Source organism: Megalops cyprinoides, chromosome 3 (genome assembly GCF_013368585.1).
Source record: "Megalops cyprinoides isolate fMegCyp1 chromosome 3, fMegCyp1.pri, whole genome shotgun sequence".
Taxonomy (NCBI): Eukaryota; Metazoa; Chordata; class Actinopteri; order Elopiformes; family Megalopidae; genus Megalops; species Megalops cyprinoides.
The window spans coordinates 1550976-1568534 of record NC_050585.1 but is presented as its reverse complement, the minus strand read 5'-3'; the positions used below and the strand labels follow the sequence as shown (position 1 = coordinate 1568534).

At 40.0% G+C, this 17559-nt stretch overlaps 1 protein-coding gene across 2 annotated transcripts in view; it reads left to right on the top strand.

Annotated features, from left to right (window-relative positions):
• Nucleotides 1-17559, top strand: part of LOC118774310 (glutamate receptor ionotropic, kainate 4-like) — a 373600-nt gene that overhangs the window by 232297 nt on the left and 123744 nt on the right. For both annotated transcript variants that reach the window (XM_036523569.1, XM_036523570.1), the window contains one exon: nt 13549-13713. In XM_036523569.1, coding sequence (XP_036379462.1) covers nt 13549-13713 — 165 coding nt within the window. The remainder of the gene's footprint in view (nt 1-13548; nt 13714-17559) is intronic.

The following is a 17559-nucleotide window of genomic DNA, read 5'->3' as shown; positions in this document are numbered from 1 at the left end:
GATAATGTATTTCCACTGTAGATGGTTCCAGAATTGAGAGTCACAGAATATAAATATCTTGGCATCTGGCTAGATGAAAAGCTTACATTTAAATATCATCTAGACAATCTTGTGACTAAACTACGACAGAAGATTGGGTTCCTGCATAGAAATAGAGCCAACTTCCCTCTGTTTTGTAAAAAAAAGGATTATTGAAACAGTATTCATGGCAGTTTTAGATTATGGGGATGTGATTTATGGGCATGCAGCTTCTTCTATCCTCAAACCTCTGAATTCAGTTTATCATTCTGCCCTCTGCTTTATTACTAGTGATGTTTATGGCACACATCATTGCATTCTGTATGAGAAGGTTGGCTGGTCCTATCTTTCAGAGACGTGATAGGCACTGCTATTTATTTATTTACAAAGCCCTTATTGGCAAATTACCGTCTCATATTACATCTCTTCTGGACAGATCAGTAGGGACTTACCAAACTCGGGCACATTATTGGTTCACACTCCATGTAGGCTACCTAAAGTGAATTCTGAACTTGGAAAGACATTTAGATTTTACGCTCCATATACATGGAATAAGCTACAGAGCACTTTAAAAATGGATAGTCTCATAAGTTATCAACAATTTAGAAGCAAGATTTTAAACCTTCCCAACACAGAATGCAATTGTTTTAAACTGTTCTAAATCGTTTTAATTGATGAGGTTTATGTCTTCATTTTCATTAGGTAAAGAAGATAAGAACTGGACATTATAGGATAGATTTTTATAATACTCTGTTGTTAATTACTGCTGTCTATCAAACTCAAATGTCTTAAAGTACATTGTACAACTTAAGTCTCTCTCTAATTCTATCTGCTAGCCAGAAGCAGATGGGCTCCCCCTCTGAGTTTTCCTTGCCACTGTTGCCTTAGGCTTGCTCACAGGGGATCTCAGGCCTGGAACAATGTAAAGCTGCTTTGTGACAACTTGTGTTACATGTAAAATTGAAATGAATTGAATAGATAAATGGCTGGTGCTTTTAGTTTGGCATTTTACGTGTTTTAAATTTCCTTTATGTGTCATTTCATCACAATATTGCATTTTCATTTGTTAACTAATTCATTCTGTAAATTCTTTTGAGATTATTTGTTCATGAATGTTTTTATTTTGTGTTATTTTTATTTTATGTACATCAGGTCTCTCTTGAAAATGAGATCTCTATCTCAATGGGATTCACCTGAATAAATAAAGGCTAAATAAAATAAATAAATATGATGAGTATTGGGAATGACACATAATATATTAAACTGTTATATCAGAGTCAATTTCCAAAGCCATACAGCCAAAGAAATGAATCTGCAAATTGCCAAATCTAAGCTCAAAGTTGAATGATACAGCCTATAATTTCATACAAAATTATGAGAGTAGTTTAAATGTATATTCAGCATTGAACATTATTGTTAACTTTGAAAACACGTCTCAATTTACCAATAGAACCATGCTGTATTTAATGAGGGCTAAAGCATATCCAAGGGTCTTCTAACAAGGGAAAAGAACACTGTCAGAAAAACACCAATACCATACCTGTAATAGTGAATGGCTTAAACCCTAAAAAACCTTATTTTTGATACATTATATTGTGAAAATCAATAAAGGTAATTCCACTGTTCTTGTTGCCAAACTTCAGAGACATATATTACATGCACACTCTTTTATTCCATTGTAGCATTACAGGATAGCTAGTCAGATTACCATCACATAGACAAAAAGAAAAAAAAAAAACGGATGGAAAAACAATTAAAATATTATGCATTATGACAGATTGTGATTAATTCAATCAGTATATTATGAAATCATAAATTGTGATATGTGAATGAACACATGTATAAAATGTAGAATAACAGCTACATCCCATAATAATGAACTTGTGTCTTGTTCAGGAGAAAACATGGCAACACGTTTCTGAAAGCATTCTTCATGCCCCTTTCATCTGTAAATAATGGTTAAAACCTTTATAAGCATACATATAAACATACAGTACCAGTCAAGTATGGACACATTTTTCTTTATTTTGACTATTTTTCACATTTTAGAATAATAGTAAAAACATCAAAACTATGCAATAACACAAATGCAATTATGCAGTGACCAAAAAAGTGTTCAATCAAATCTATCTTATATTTTAGATTCTTCAAAATACCCAATCAATGCTTTTTTTAATTTTTTGAAAGAAATTCATACATAGGCATCAACTTCACTATTTATATTTGTCTAAAAAGCAAATTTCAAGCAATTACACATAATGCTTTCGATCAAAATGTCTTTGAGTGATCTGAATAAAAAGATGTCTCAACTTTTGACTGGTACTGCACATGTTAAAAAATGATAAAAAAAAAAAACTCCCTGAACATACTATATCACCTTATTGTCAGAATCAGTCCCTTTATAATCAGAAGCACCATATACTTGGGCCATTGCAGTATATTGGAAATATAATGTATGTAAGGATCAGCATGTAATGATTAGCATTATAATACTTGTGACATAACATCATGTGTCACATTATCCTATAAAAACACATCCAATAAAACAGTTATGTATACATTTGATATATGTTTTATACATGCTCATTTCAGTGGCTATGATGCATCATATGATTAAATTATTTCCCTTTTCCAAAGCTTACTTCTTTTTGTCACCAGTTTAATGTACTTATTTTACTTTCCTTTTCCTGCATAGAAATAACTCGAGGCCTGTGCAACCTTTGGAGACCAACATGGTCACTACTTTATTTACTGTTGTTTAGATGTCTGTCTTTGCAGTCAGAGGATAATGGAGGACTGCTGTCAATCTCTGACCCCTATGAAATAATCAAAAGGCATTGCTCTCCACAGCAGAACACTATCATTGGATCAGATCAGTGATAGCACATGAAAGCTCCAAATTTTGGGGGTAGTTTCACTCCCTTCTCCTCACTTCTCTGCTGCTCTAAAATAGTTGTTCTGTTATGCATTGTCACAATATGTCAATGCAGCTTTAAAATCGACACTTTGTTATAAACAGATGATCCTTATGAAGATCTTGACATATTCACACGACATGATTCACTGTAACAAAATCAAACATCGACAGACATCCAAATTTAATCAAGACTAATTATGATCCGTTTGCAACTACAGCCCAGTTGCTTTGAGGTTAGGGGTTGATGAGTGAATGTTGTTCCTTACATCATTCCAAAAGGCAAGGTGTGCAAAGCTATGTTACTATATTTAATCACAGATCAGCTAAAATGAGCTAAATATTTATCTAGAACAAAAACTATGAAACTGACCCTGTGATGCCAGGAGTGGTGCTGCAGGCCTGCTAGTGATGTGTCTAGATTGACTAGGTAGCCAACAAGCAAGGTAGCTATTAAATTACCTAGTGGGCCAACTAGCAATGTAGCTATCTGACTAGTGGGTTAGCTTGTGAGCCCACTTGCTGAAAATAGAATTAAGTGGATAGGTGACTTCCTGGCTAGCTGGCTTGAGAAAAGCAAAATTTAGACTGGGATTTGTAAGATCTACCTTCTGTCAGGAGCCACAAATGTAAACATTGGCCTCCAGCACCCAACTCAGGTTCCCCCAATAGATCCGCCCGCCACACATGACCAGGACACAGGTACAAAAGCTAAAGGCAATTCATGCAGGGATGGTTCACGCTCTGCTGACCTCCTGTAGCGAAGGGCGAGAGCAGTCACCCCACCCAGGCTTGAACCCAGGTTTACGGGGTACAAACCGTGCGACTTTGACTGTGACGCCAAAGAGCCAGGCTCGTTGGTATGGCAGTCAGAGTGCATACTCAACCGTAGTGATGGCACTCCGTCACACCTCCTCTCCTGCTATCCTTACTCCCCTCTCCCTCTCCCTACGGTGGCCCTTCCCTCGTACCGCTCTCCCCCCACATGGCCCGGCGCCCAGATTGAGATTTCCCTCCCCACACACAGCACAGCAATTTTAGACACAGCTCTAACCCCGTGCGTGCGTGCACGCGCACACACACTCACACACACACAGTGACCCCACAGACTCACCTCCAGTGCCGGCCCTGGTGACAGAACAAGACCCCTCTCGGCCGCCCAAGGGGGGGTACCAACTGCCAGGGAGGAGTGGGTCCTCATACACACGCACACCAACAAAAGGAAAAAGGGCGGGACGCAACTCGGTCCGCGCCGCTATGTCGGGCCTCGCTTGCGTCCCAAAATAAAACAAAACCCAAAGAAAACAGACGGAGTGCTGCTGATGCCCTCGGTCCAGACCGCTCCCTCCCGACGCTGATGTTCGCTGCTCGCCCTTCTCACGCAGCTCGGAAAACACAGCGGCACGAATCACCCACTCTGCTGGGCTGGGCGGACTGCAACAGGGCGCCCACACACACAAGGCAACACTGCCAGTCACGTCCCTTAGTGCACAGGGGCACCGCCCCAATTCGCCTCCTGCCCAGCCTAGGGCGCCGCCGCTCCGCGGTGCGTGCCTCGCTTCGCTTCTCCTTCCCCCGCCGACTTCCGCTGCTCTGCCTGCCCTGGGCGCCACTCCTTGAAGCGGTCCGCATGCAGCGCCCCGCCGTCACTCGATCCTCACTCCCGCACGGTTAAAAGAGATCCCCTCCCTGGATCTCCCCCAATACAACAAAAGAAACGAAACCGAAACTTAATCGAAATATTCCCAAAACAAAGAAAAACCCGGCCGAAAACGTCAACCAAACTCAAAACCGCAAATAACCGAAGCAACTAAACTAAACCTGCACTCCGCTAATCAAGACAATCCAGAACAGCCGTGGATCCCACCAGTTCGGCGGCGGCAACCATTCATCAACCCCGGCTCAAACACGCACCCGTGGTTCCAATTAATTCCCCCGATTGCGGCGCTCAACACGGCGGCAGCTGTCGGCTTACCTCCCGACTTAACCTTTTTAACTCTGAGCATTATTATGTGCATGCGGACACTGGTGATTGTACTGCCACATGCAAAGCAAACTAACATTGGTTTCAGCTCATAGCTTGTCAGGTCATAGGAGTTTCCGACACAAAAGAAGAAGGAATGTGCAACTTACAGTGCATAGGGGAAACACAATGACTATAGAAACAGTATGTAACACTATTTATTGTCAGGAAGCACCATCTTGAAGCTGAATACAAAATCTATAAATCTAAATACCGTGCTACATGTGGGGAGACAATGACCTGTCATGAGCTGACATACAAAGTGATAAGTTGGAAATGATGGGAATGTATTTAAATGCTTTTTCTGTCTTTTGAACTGATATTGGAATGTTAGTAAATATTAATCTATAAATTATGTAGTGTATTTAAGCTATATCAATGTTTTGCCTATAAGCACGCTAGCGTTCATGCGCAAACAAGATGGTGGTCGTCTATTTACTATAAGGGAGGAACGTGACCTGCATTTGGCTATAATGTAGTTATGAGGAGAGGCCAATGGTGTGAAATATGAATTGAGTACCGGAGCATTTTCAATTATGTAATGTGCCAAGAAAATTAAAATGGAGGAAAAAAGGCAATAAAAAGATAAGGAAGAAAATTACAAAGTATCAACACTAGGAAAGTTTCAACACCGTGCTGTATAGGTACAGCGTATGCGATACCAGGGTATATCCTGGCCAATCATTCCATGGGCAGACAGCTCATTTCAGCATTAATCCAACTTCCTTTTACAATTCCACATGACTAGCCCTAGATCTGATTGTCCAGGACACACAGGACACCAAATATATAAGGAACATACCTTCACAGGTATGTTCCTTATATAACGGACGGTACGGTACAAATACGTGTACTTCCAGGTAGCCAGCCAAACTGGGAAGTGTCGGCGCACTTGGCTGTGTTCTGCCAGCAGCTCAACTAAAGTGAGTCGGCTCTGGCACAGTAATGGTTGTCAGATTGGCTAGGTTTTCGGTGTGTGGACTTAGGCCGATTTTGGCACATTTGGCTGCATTTGGACCAAATGGCCATAAAGACCTGGACCAGTTTAGGTTGAGTGTTGGGGGTGGAGAGGTGGGGCATAGGGGAAGGTGGAGCAGCCTTTTCAAGGTGGGTCAACTCTGGACTATGCCTAATCAGAATTAGTCAGAAAATGATGCAGGAAATTACCCCTAAACTTATGGGCCTATGACTGCATGTTAGTGATGTTCAAAACGATTCTTTTTAGCGAGTCGGTTCTTTTCGTTCAGTTCAATAAAATGATTCGAATCTTTGACTCACTGATTCGTTCATTTTCATATCCAGTCGGGCGGCATACACGAATCTGTAAATAGTTGTGTGAAACCAAATGTCAATGAAATTAATAATAATTAAATCGTAATATTCATTACGTGAAACTGCACCATGCTATTCAAACAATCATGCAGCAAGTATACTTCGTCTTTAGGGAGGTAATAGAACCCCACATTTTAACGCGTATAATAGCCTAAGTACATGTCATTTGCTAAAACTAAAAAAAAAAAGCACAGAGGAAAATATATCCGAATGCTTATATCCGAAGCTAATAACTTTGTTTTACAAGTTTTGAACTAACCCAGCCCAAACATTTTAAGATACTTGTAGGCCTAGTCAGTGATGTCGTATTTTTATTTGTTGTTAATGTAGACATAGTACGCTACAAATGTGATGCATAGGCTTATGCATCACATTTCTGTTTTGTTTTGTAGCCTACTGTGTTGATTTGTCAGTATTTATTAATAAGGACTTTATTCACGTTAAAAGGAAATGTGATGTCAACATTAGTAAATACATCGTAGCCTACGTAAAATTTCAGTTGATAAACAAGAACTGCGATACATTGTGGGCACCTAAAATATGCTACTGCTAAAAATATAAATATAAAATAATATTCCAGGTAGATGAGCAAAATAATATTTAATATTGTTTTTAATTCCTATAATAATGTCACGGAAGCGCTCAGATTCCTTTTGCATCGCCACAGTCAATGGCGGATGTAGCCTAAGCCTGCTATACTGACAACTAGCGATTCTGGCAACACGTAGTCACCAGGTCTTCATAGTCAGTGAATCTTTGGAGTTCGAACGAACTGATGAACTGAAGAACTTGTCAGCATAGTCACCAGTTCCTTTGAGTCCGAACGAACTGGTGAACTGAGGAACTTGTCAACAGTTCATCAGGTCAGTTGGTGGAGTTTAGAGTCTTCGTAGTCACCTGATCTTTTGCATTGTCCCACATCGTCAGCTGTGCCGAGATGGCCAGTGGGAGGTACTTCGAGAGTTTTAGCATTTCAGCCATTGGCTACTTGTCATGAATGTACTGCTGATACACTTTTTTTATAGGCTGCTTCGTGGACAGACCGCATATCTAATATCCACTGGAGGGAGAGTTATAGCTGCTATGCCAGCTAATTGGCGCGCATGTTTGCAAAGAGGAAGGAGCGAATCTTTTAGACTAGGGATTCAGTACACTCAGTTCACCTCAAAGATTCGTTCAAAAGGATTCGTTCGTTCACGAACTGTACGTCACAACTGCGTGTCATATCTTTAAAAATAAGACACACACACAATTAGTTAATTAATTAGGCCTATAGGACGAATTACTAAATTATTAATAATTACTAACAGTGACACATAATAAATCATGAAATGTTTAATATCATTTCATTATGAAGCCTGGAATGTGCCACTGGAATAATTATAGACTTTTACAGTAATAATTGTATTTCCTTTCTCTGTTTTTAAAAGATTAATTAGTATTAATCAATTAATATTTAATTGAATAGTTGATATTAATTTTAAAAATGAAAAAAATACTATTTATTTAAATTAGTAAATTGTTCATATTTTCAAGACTTAAAAAGGAAACATTTTATTATTGATAATAAAAATAATAATAATTTATTTTTTGTTAGGACTTTTTTTCCCCCCTCAAAAGTATTACTGAGCAGAGTCCTGCACGGGTTCGGGTACCCGCGGGCACCCGACGGGTGACCCGCAAATTTTGATGAAACGGGTGAAAAATAATCTACTGTCTCGGATACGGGTGCGGATCAGGTCGGACGCGGGAGAGCGTGGGTCGGGTCTTGCGATTGGCATTTTCAAGGCGTCGTGTGCAAACAGAAATATATGCACATTATTAGTGACACATCTACAAAAATATGCCTGCATTTCAAGATGATAAGCATTTAAAATTCATATTAGCTTATTAGCTCATATTAGCTCGCACCCTCCCAGAACTCCCCACGCTAGCTTACTTTTATTTTTTTTTAAAAAAATTGCATCCGCGATCTACCGGCAGTCGATAAAATGGATCCTAAGGAGTTGAAAAAAAGGCTAGCGAGTGGAGATTTTAAAGTTGTCGACAATACCTCAACTAAAATGTCCGATGTGTTGGAGAAATGTGGACTTATCTCAGATAACGAAAATAACATTGTTAAAGGCTTCACAGCGTGTAAAACCTCTCTTAAAGTTCTAGTGTATGGTAGCCGCAAATATGGCACTTCATTGCTGAAGAAGCATGCAGAGGACTGTGGTATCAAACCACCAGGAGCGGAGGAGTCAACTGAAACCGTCAACAGCGGATGATGTGCTTTTTTTTTACACAGCAATCTAAAGCACCATACCAAACACCAGATAGTCTAATGTCCCCCGCGTAGGCCAAAATTGCCCCCATTCAATCAAAGAAGAGTGGACAGTGCCACGTCTTAGGCCATTAGTCTAATTATATAAAGTTTAATAGCCTGATGCGTAGTCCGGTAATGCAGGCTACATTGTTAGTGTACTTTATAGGCAATTGAATGGATAGGGTACTATCGCCTAAAGGGTTCATTTTCATACGACCGGGCCATTCCTCCATTTAATGTAGGTTACCTGGACACTGTTTATTTTAGTTAACACTGTTAATTGAAGGCCTGTTAATTTTATTTTTGTGCATGGCGGTGATTGAAGCCTAAATGGTTTAATAGTAGCCTAGAGGCTATTTTGTGGCGATAGCCTATTTATTTGTGTTGCAGCCATGTCTGGATTATGGTTTCTGGATCTGTTTGCTGACTATTAAAATATTACCGCAGAGTAATGCCTATATATTATAAGTTTTCATCATTCAGGCTGTGCCTTTTCAACCTCAGCTGAAGTTAAACTTGCCGTGTTACTATGACGTGGCAATAAACTTTTTCTTAAATGTATACTATCTGATGTGACTAATTTTCATTCGGGTGCGGAATTTAATTTGCACTACTGTCGGAAAACGGGTCAGATTCGGTTTTAAGTATGGCGGGCGCGGGTTTACAAAATAAGACCCGTGCAGGACTCTGTATACTGAGTGATTTCATAATGACCTATGGACCTGGTTTGTTCTGTTCTTTCTTTCAATAAAAATTGAAAAATTAAATGTTTTTATTTAATTTATTTATTTTACTTAATCAATGATAGATTTAAAGGTAGTGTTCGGGCTTCCCCTGTTTCTAGCTCACCAGCCGCCACTGCTATCTTTCTGTCAGTTTATCTGTCTGCCTTTCTAAATATCTATCTGACTGTGTGAACTTCACAATAATTTTGGTAGTTTGAAATTTAAAAATTGTTTTTCATGTTCAATAAAATCAATAATTTATGTTCACCCTAAATATCAAAAGCAAATCATTATAACTACAGTTTCAGTGTTATGCTGAACACAAAAAATGTTTTAAATTCTGTGTGACGTTACGTATGCTCAATTTAACAAATAAGCTAATATTGCATTGGAAAAGGGAAGGGCCCTTATTGTTTTTATGAAATATATGTGGTTTGGTATTACTAATCAAACATTTCCTAGTTCTGGCAATATACAAGGTCAGTCATAGGCAGATATTGGGGTAGCTCTGTCAACTGGCTTACATATGGGCCAGTTCTGGCAAAGCCGGCATCCGGAGTTGGGCCAATTTGTATGGGCCAGTTCTGGCAGGTTTGTTGGGGTGATTGCAGCCCAATGCTGGCAGTATTGGTTAGGTTTTGGCATCCAGACTCGGACCATTATAGGCTAGGTCTGCCATTTTTGTTGGGGTGATTGCAGCCCTATGCTGGCAATGCTGGTTCAGTTTCAGCAGCCGGACCGGGTCCAATGTATTTGGGCTGATTCTGGGGCGTCATTTAAACCGGGTTTGGCAAGAGTCTGGCAACCGTACTCGGGCCAATTTATTTCTTCTGGCCTGCCGGATTTGGGCCATTATGGGACCAAACCATTTCGGTTACCTGGGCTGTTACACCCCTATTAAATAGAATAATAATTTTGTGATTTACGTGTGCTAATATATATGTTTCTTAGTGTAGCATTAAATTGCATTTTCCTTAATTGCAGGAACCTTAGTCATGTTATAATGTTGTTAACTTTCATTAATTGCTCTGCCACAGTCATGTACTTTCAGACTGACTCCTATAATTGTATCTCCTGATATAGTAGCATCAAGAAAAATAGCTATACCCCAGGCAACCTTCTGTTACTGCCAGTGGATCTTTATTAAAATGCTGTAATTAAGCAATCCTCATTACTCAGAGAAGTAACAGCACTGAAGAGATGTTCGGAAGTTTCTTTGACCAGAGCTCAGTCCTAGCTGTTTGTGAGTGGATGCAGACGGAATGATCCTGTACTCGTTTGATTTGTATGTGTGAGTGTTATAGGATTACTATATTTATTATACAAGCTTTTGATCTCTGTATGCTGTCTCCCTATCTTTCATGTTACCTGTTGAGTCATAGATGTATTTTCTATCAGTGGTGCCACCTGTGTAGGGATGGTAAGATTCACCAATTCGCACTGGTGCACCGGCATAAAAGTTCATGATGCGATTGCCCCGATTAAAAAAGTGTGCTCCGGATACAACTTGGGATGAACTCGGGATGCATCGTTTGTAAATCCAATTTATTTATATGTAATTATTAGTAGAGGCCGTATGCCTTTATTATTTAGAAATGTGACCAATGATTTTATATTTAGATTGATTCCTCCTCTCTAAACTGTTTCTCAAGCGCGCTCTCTCATCTCCACTGCTGTCAGTGACCAATTCTCGTCAAGCCTCTTGGGCAACTCTTGCATGAATTGGAGGTGTGTCCAGGCGAGTCACAGATGGAGGAGGAAGAGCTACATGTTCCACCAAATTGCTACAAATCAAATGTTTGGCGACACTTTGGATTTTTCAAGAGAGACGGACAATTTGACAAGCCGTATGCAATTTGCAAAATATGCCGTGCCGTCAAAAATAAACAGCATAAATGAGATGCTTACTGAGTTGCAGTACCAGAGAAACAAATATGTGAAGTAAAAATGGCACTTTTTTAGTTAATGATTTACTGTCTGCTTAATAAGAACCAAAGAAATAAAATCAGACTATCTGTACCATATTGATTTGCTCAGCATCATATTCTTTTGATTTGCATTGTATCGCGTTGAATCACATTGTGTTGAATGAAATCGTGTCGAATCGCACTGCATCGCAACAGGGGTGAATTGTATCGTATCGCATTAGTAGGTGCTTCATATGTATCTTTAATGTATCAGATCGTTGGCAATGCATCGAGATGTGTATCGCATCGGCCTCAGTGATGGAGGTGCACATCCCTACGCCTGTGACACAATGTGCATGCCTCGGTCCTGTGGTCTGTGGAAGGGGAGACTTAGAGGATGTATCCTGACTAACCTCTATTGTTTTCGAATTCCTGGTTCAGGATAAACAAAATATTAAGAGTAAGACAAGGCTCCCTATTGGATCAGTGTTCATCAGCTGACAATGACCGGGAGCCTAAATTGGCAGAAAAAATTGTCAACAGGCTTTTTCTCTTCTCCCAGTCTCATGCACCCTGTGACTTGCTGCTTCAGTTTACTGAGATGATGTCATCCTCCAGTTAGTGCTTATTTCATTGTAGGGTGCTGAGCCATTTGCAGTGTAAAAAATAGTCACTGTTGTTGTGTGATTGTATTAGAGTCTTGCATTCGCTACACCCAGCGCTTCTGAGCATGTGCTTGGGTTGTCACAGTGGGTAGGTCTAGTGTGCATCCATTCCAGATTGTGTTGATAAAAGGGGAAAATACATTACGTGCAAGTATTTCAAAAACAAGAAAGAGAACACACATCATTCTGAGTACCTAAGAGAGAACCATGATGAAAGGAGTAGAGTGGGACCATCATAGGAGTGAAAAAAGGTTTTATGCAGTTTAATCTGGCCATGAAGCTGATGAGATTTAGAATAATTCTGTTGCATACAGTAATTCTTATTGACCTGGCCTTTTTTATGCGAGACTGGGGCAAAAGAATCTTAGCTTTCTCTAGGAATTGGAGAGGAACATTTCTCCATTGTATAAAGGTCTTGAAAGGTCTTGCTATAGGTGGATTGTTTGATTGTTTTGATTTAACTTGTCTGTCTCCTCGGTAAGATACTTTTCTCTCCTTGAGACAAGTCATTGAGTGCCCCCCTTGAAGGAGGTACATATTACAATATGATATGACCATTAAGATAAATTGGTCTAGAAGCAACTGCCTCTAGGGAACTCTTCAGCTGCCAAGTATATTGCACTGAGAGCATGATCAGACCACATACACACAGCATTTGTGGTCTTGGAACTCTTGGGAGAAAGTGTGAAAGATACAGGAAGCAGTATATATGGCTGGCTTGGTTCTGCCACATGTACTTGGCCACATGTTCTTCACACAAAATGATTGCATTTCTTTTAGCATTGTAGTAATAACAAAAACTGGTTTCAAATTCAAATAGGTTGCTGTTCTCTTTGTTGTAAAGGAATGTATTTAATGTAACCATATATATTTGTTATACTAATAATAATCACATCAGTACAGTAATTCTACATCTGGGATAAACAAGTACTGTGTATCGACTGCCATGGTGGTTGATCTTTCCTGTGGTAGCTTGGTAACTTTATGGAAAATAATGGATAAGAATCCGGTATAGGTTCAACGTAGTAAACAGTTTAAAGGGAAATTCTGTGCCTCCCATCCCTCTTGCTCATAAGCCACCACTTATCCTGACAATACCGTGCATACTCAGCTCTGTGGTGCACAGAAGCCATGACTGATTTGTGGACCATTTGTTGGTCTAGTTAAAGGGTCATTAATAAAAAGTAATGTTTCAAGCAAATGTTATATATTTATTTATTTATATATTATTGAGGAATGTTATTTTTCCTGAAATGTGAAGGCATCTCCACAGCGGGTTGACCTGGAAAACACTAATCAATTGACTGGACATTTGCAAATCACAACGATGAGAGTTAAATAAACAATCCTTTATGCTGAAGGACTACCATAACTTAAAACATAAAATCCAATTAACCAAGGAATGCACAATATTCATTTTCAGTAATTTTTAAAATTCATTATTCTACATATAAAAAACAGAAATATTTAGAAAAATATACAGTTTAATATAAGGTTTAAAGGTCTGACATATTAAATATTTTGTATTTTATATGTTTGCTACATCTCAATACTGTTTTATCCAATTTTGTGATTAATATTGGTTGCAGCTGCTGGACAGCCCTTTGCAGCAGAGAGCTGACCGGTGACCCCTGACCCCTCCCGTGTCTTTCTCAGCCGCTATTCTAGATGACCCTATGGAGTGCAGCCGAGGGGAGCGCCTGGCCATCACTCTGGCCAAGGAGGGCATCAACAGGTCCAGCAATCGCTCCACAACAGGCAAGCTGGAGGTGGACATCTTTGAGCTGCTGAGGGACAGCGAGTATGAGACAGGGGAGACCAGTAAGTGCAGGGGATGGGCAGGAGGAGGGGAAAAGGTGGAAGTGTGTATTTCTGTCACAGTATTAAGGTACTTGAAGGAGCAAGTGTTCCAGTGTAGTAGATGTTTGTTACAAGAGTAAAGTTGATAATGTTGTGTTATAGGGAACATCATTATTACTATGTGCGTAGTTGTAATTTTAATATGTAGTTGTATTTTAATATATATATAACACTTGCTCCTACAGGATGTAGCTGATGCTCCATCACTGCCATATGACCTATACATTTTTTTTCTTTCTGTTGTGAGTTTTGCACATTTTGTTTTGTGTTTTATAGTATATTTTCCTTAAATTATTTCTTGAAATTATATATTTTTTTCTATTGTGAGTTTTGCACAGTCTGCCCTGCTGCCGACCATCATTTCACTGCTTACTGTGCATTGTACCTTGGCATGTGACAAATAATAAACTCTGAAATTTGAACTTTGAACACTGGCATTAAGAAAAGAAGAGGGAACTCATGACTAGGGTTTGGTACCGAAACCCGGTGCCATATATGACCGGTATTTACTGGACTGAATCACAACATAGATTTCGGTACCTCATTTCGGTGCTACTTAACCCGTTCACGCATACGGTCACACCGGTGTGCTTAGGCGTTTAGCGCGTATGCTAAAACTGGTGTGATTAGAACACTAGATTGGAGAAATTCTAGCTAATTTTAGCTTTGAGGAAACAGCGATGTAATGTTAAAAATATAGCAAATGCTAACTGAAAACTGTGAGAAGCTTAATAGCGCTAATGAAAACACAACAAACCATGTAATGTAACACGGGCGCTACATAGCATAAAAAAGTAAGTTACGTGCGAAAGGGTTGTTAAGGTGCTAGGTTTCTTCCCGTATTTTTTTCACTTTAGTCATACCTGATGCGGGAGCACACCTGCAGTTTTCCAAGGCCATGTGAAATGCTTCCAGGAGAAAAACACTACTGGTATCTTTTCGATGTTGATATCACAGTAACAGCACTATGCTGCTTCCATGAAACACATGGCTACAAAAGATAAAGAGTGAAAACATATGCTAATAATGCAAACATTTGTTAAGTGTTTTGTATTCATTTATATTTATATATTTAAGTATACTTTAAACTGTTAACAGCTAATATAATGTTCAATTTCAAGTTCAAAGTTGCCTTATAAAAAAGCTGTTCTTTAATGTCGTCGACCATCATTTTGTGCTTTTTTTAAAGTATCGGTTCAGGCACCATTTAGGCACTGGTACTGTTTTAAAAGTATCACTTTAGCACCGGTATCAGAAAAAACCCAAACGATACCTAACCCTACTCATAACTCATAGAGCAATATACTTCTAGTCTGTAATGAAACATGAAAATAATTTACTCAGTTCTTCAGTAAAGATTCATTTGTGATAGTTAACCATCTCTTTGATTGTATTTCGTAGTCAATTTGTTGTGAAGAAGGATTATGAGTCAAAGGGGCTGCATTTTTTGAGTATTAGAGTGCCTCTACAGTATTGGCTGTGCCACTGACACTGAAAAGGTTCCCAGACTGTGACTGGCCCTTTACAATTCCATTTATGATGGCAGAGTCTATACCAGATGCACACAACTCAAGCAACTTCTGGGTGGGTCCATGGGTTTGGTCATGGGTGTCAAATGGATGACATTACAGCTTCATGACAGCAATGAACCCAAGTCAAGCAAATGCATTGAGAAAGCCATATGATGGCAATGGCGGGAAACTATAATGGAATTTCTTTTTAGATAAACCCAGGGAAAATTGCCCCTTGATGTAGAATGCATATTAATCATAAGGGCTTTTTCTGTGTGCATCCCTGCCGTTGATGATGATAAGGAGTTGCTTGTTGAGTGCAGCAGATTGTTCCTGTTTGAAAGGGTATCATCAAAATTAGATGCACGTGCACCTCAGTAGGGTCTGAGGCAAAAAAAAAATTCCACCCGAAACTGTGCAAGATGGATTCTGAGGTGTGACCCTGTTACCACACCCTTGAGTTAAGGTACTTACATTTACATTTTACATTCATTCATTTAGCAGGCGCTTTTATCCAAAGCGACGCACAAAAGTGCATATAGTGGGCAAACAGGCACAAGGGCAAGATGTGTACAGGTCATACAAAGTAGATAGTGCTGAAGCTGAGCACAAGGTCAGTGTAGCGAGACAGAACTAATCTGATCTAAGGTTACATATATCAAATACAGTCACTGGGACAATAAAGTACTGCTGTACTACCTAGGCAAAAAACATGCTACAAATACAAGGTAAGAGATAGCGCTACAAGTACAAGCCAATAATCTTGGATTTACAAGGTCAAAATGCCAAGGGTGTCAGTCCAGGTAGAGTCTGAAGAGGTGTATCTTCAGTCCACATCTGAAGGGTTGGATTGAAGGGGCTGTTCTCAGGGGGGTGGGGAGTTCATTCCACCATTGGGGGGCGATGATGGAAAAGTGACATTGTGAGGAGCGTGGGCCTTTCGTTCTGATGGTGGGAGGAGCCAGCCGTCTGGATGTAGCGGATCAAAGTTGTCGAGCGGGTGTGTAAGGTTGGATGAGGTCCTGGAGGTAGGTCGGGGCAGTCTTTTTTGCAGCAGAAAAGGTGAGAGTGAAGGTTTTGAAGTGGATCCTGGCTGCGATCGGTAGCCAGTGGAGGAATCTCAGCAAGGGGGTGATGTGGGAGAACTTGGGAGATTGTAGATCAGCCTAGCAGCTGTGTTTTGGATGAGGTGCAGGGGCTGAATGGTGCAGGCTGGGAGGCCTGCGAGGAGGGCATTGCAATAGTCCAAGCGGGAGAGCACGGTGGCCTGGACGAGCAGCTGGGTGGAGTAGGTGGTCAAAAAAGGGCGAATCCTCCTGATGTTGAAGAGGAGGAATCGACAGGAGCATGTTGTCTGCGAGATGTAGTCGGTGAAGTCCGGCCTGTTTTCGAGGGTGACACCCAGGCTCTTCACAGAAGTGGAATAAGTTACTGTGGTGCTGTCGACAGTAACTGAGAGCTCTTGAAGATGAGAGGGTTTGGCCGGGATGAACAGCAGATCAGTCTTGTCCAGGTTAAGCTTGAGGTGGTTAGAGGCCATCCATCTGGAGATGTCAGTCAGGCAGGCAAAGATCTTTTCATTGACCTGGGGGGTGGAAGGAGGAAAAGAGAAGATTAGTTGAGTGTCATCAGCATAGCAGTGATAGGAGAAACCATGTGAGTTAATGACTTAATGACGTAACCTGAATTGTTCCAGAGAAATATCAAACTGCATAAATGAACAATAACCCCAGATACACAAGTTGCCCTGGATCAGTGCATCTACTAAGCAAATAAATAATGCAACAAATAATGTGCAAATAAATGCTTTTTTGTACACACAGTAGACTAGATGTATTAATAAGATACTGTGGTTCTGATACTAATGGGTGTATCTCTCCTCCTCTGGGCAGCCTCTGAAGGACAAGATGAAGATTTCAAAATGGGTGAAAGAAGCAATGAGAAGATTTAGCATGACAGTAGATGTTGAGAGGATGAAGATCTCGAGATGAGAGCAATGAAATGAAGGCTAGAAGAGCAGAATGATTAAATGAGGATGACACACATATATGTGTGATCATTGTACACATGGAACAGGGACACAAATTCTGAAGAAAATTGTCTGTTTTTACATTTTTAATGGATATTCATGAAATAGCTGCATAAATATGAATACATAAGACATTATACCTTGTGACAGTGAAATGAGCAAATGAAGAATAAAGGGAACAGACAGGGATGGAGATCCCATTAACAGAAATAATGTTCCTTAAAAATGATGTCTCTCCCACCCCTTTAGAAAGGCCCTGAGCAGGTC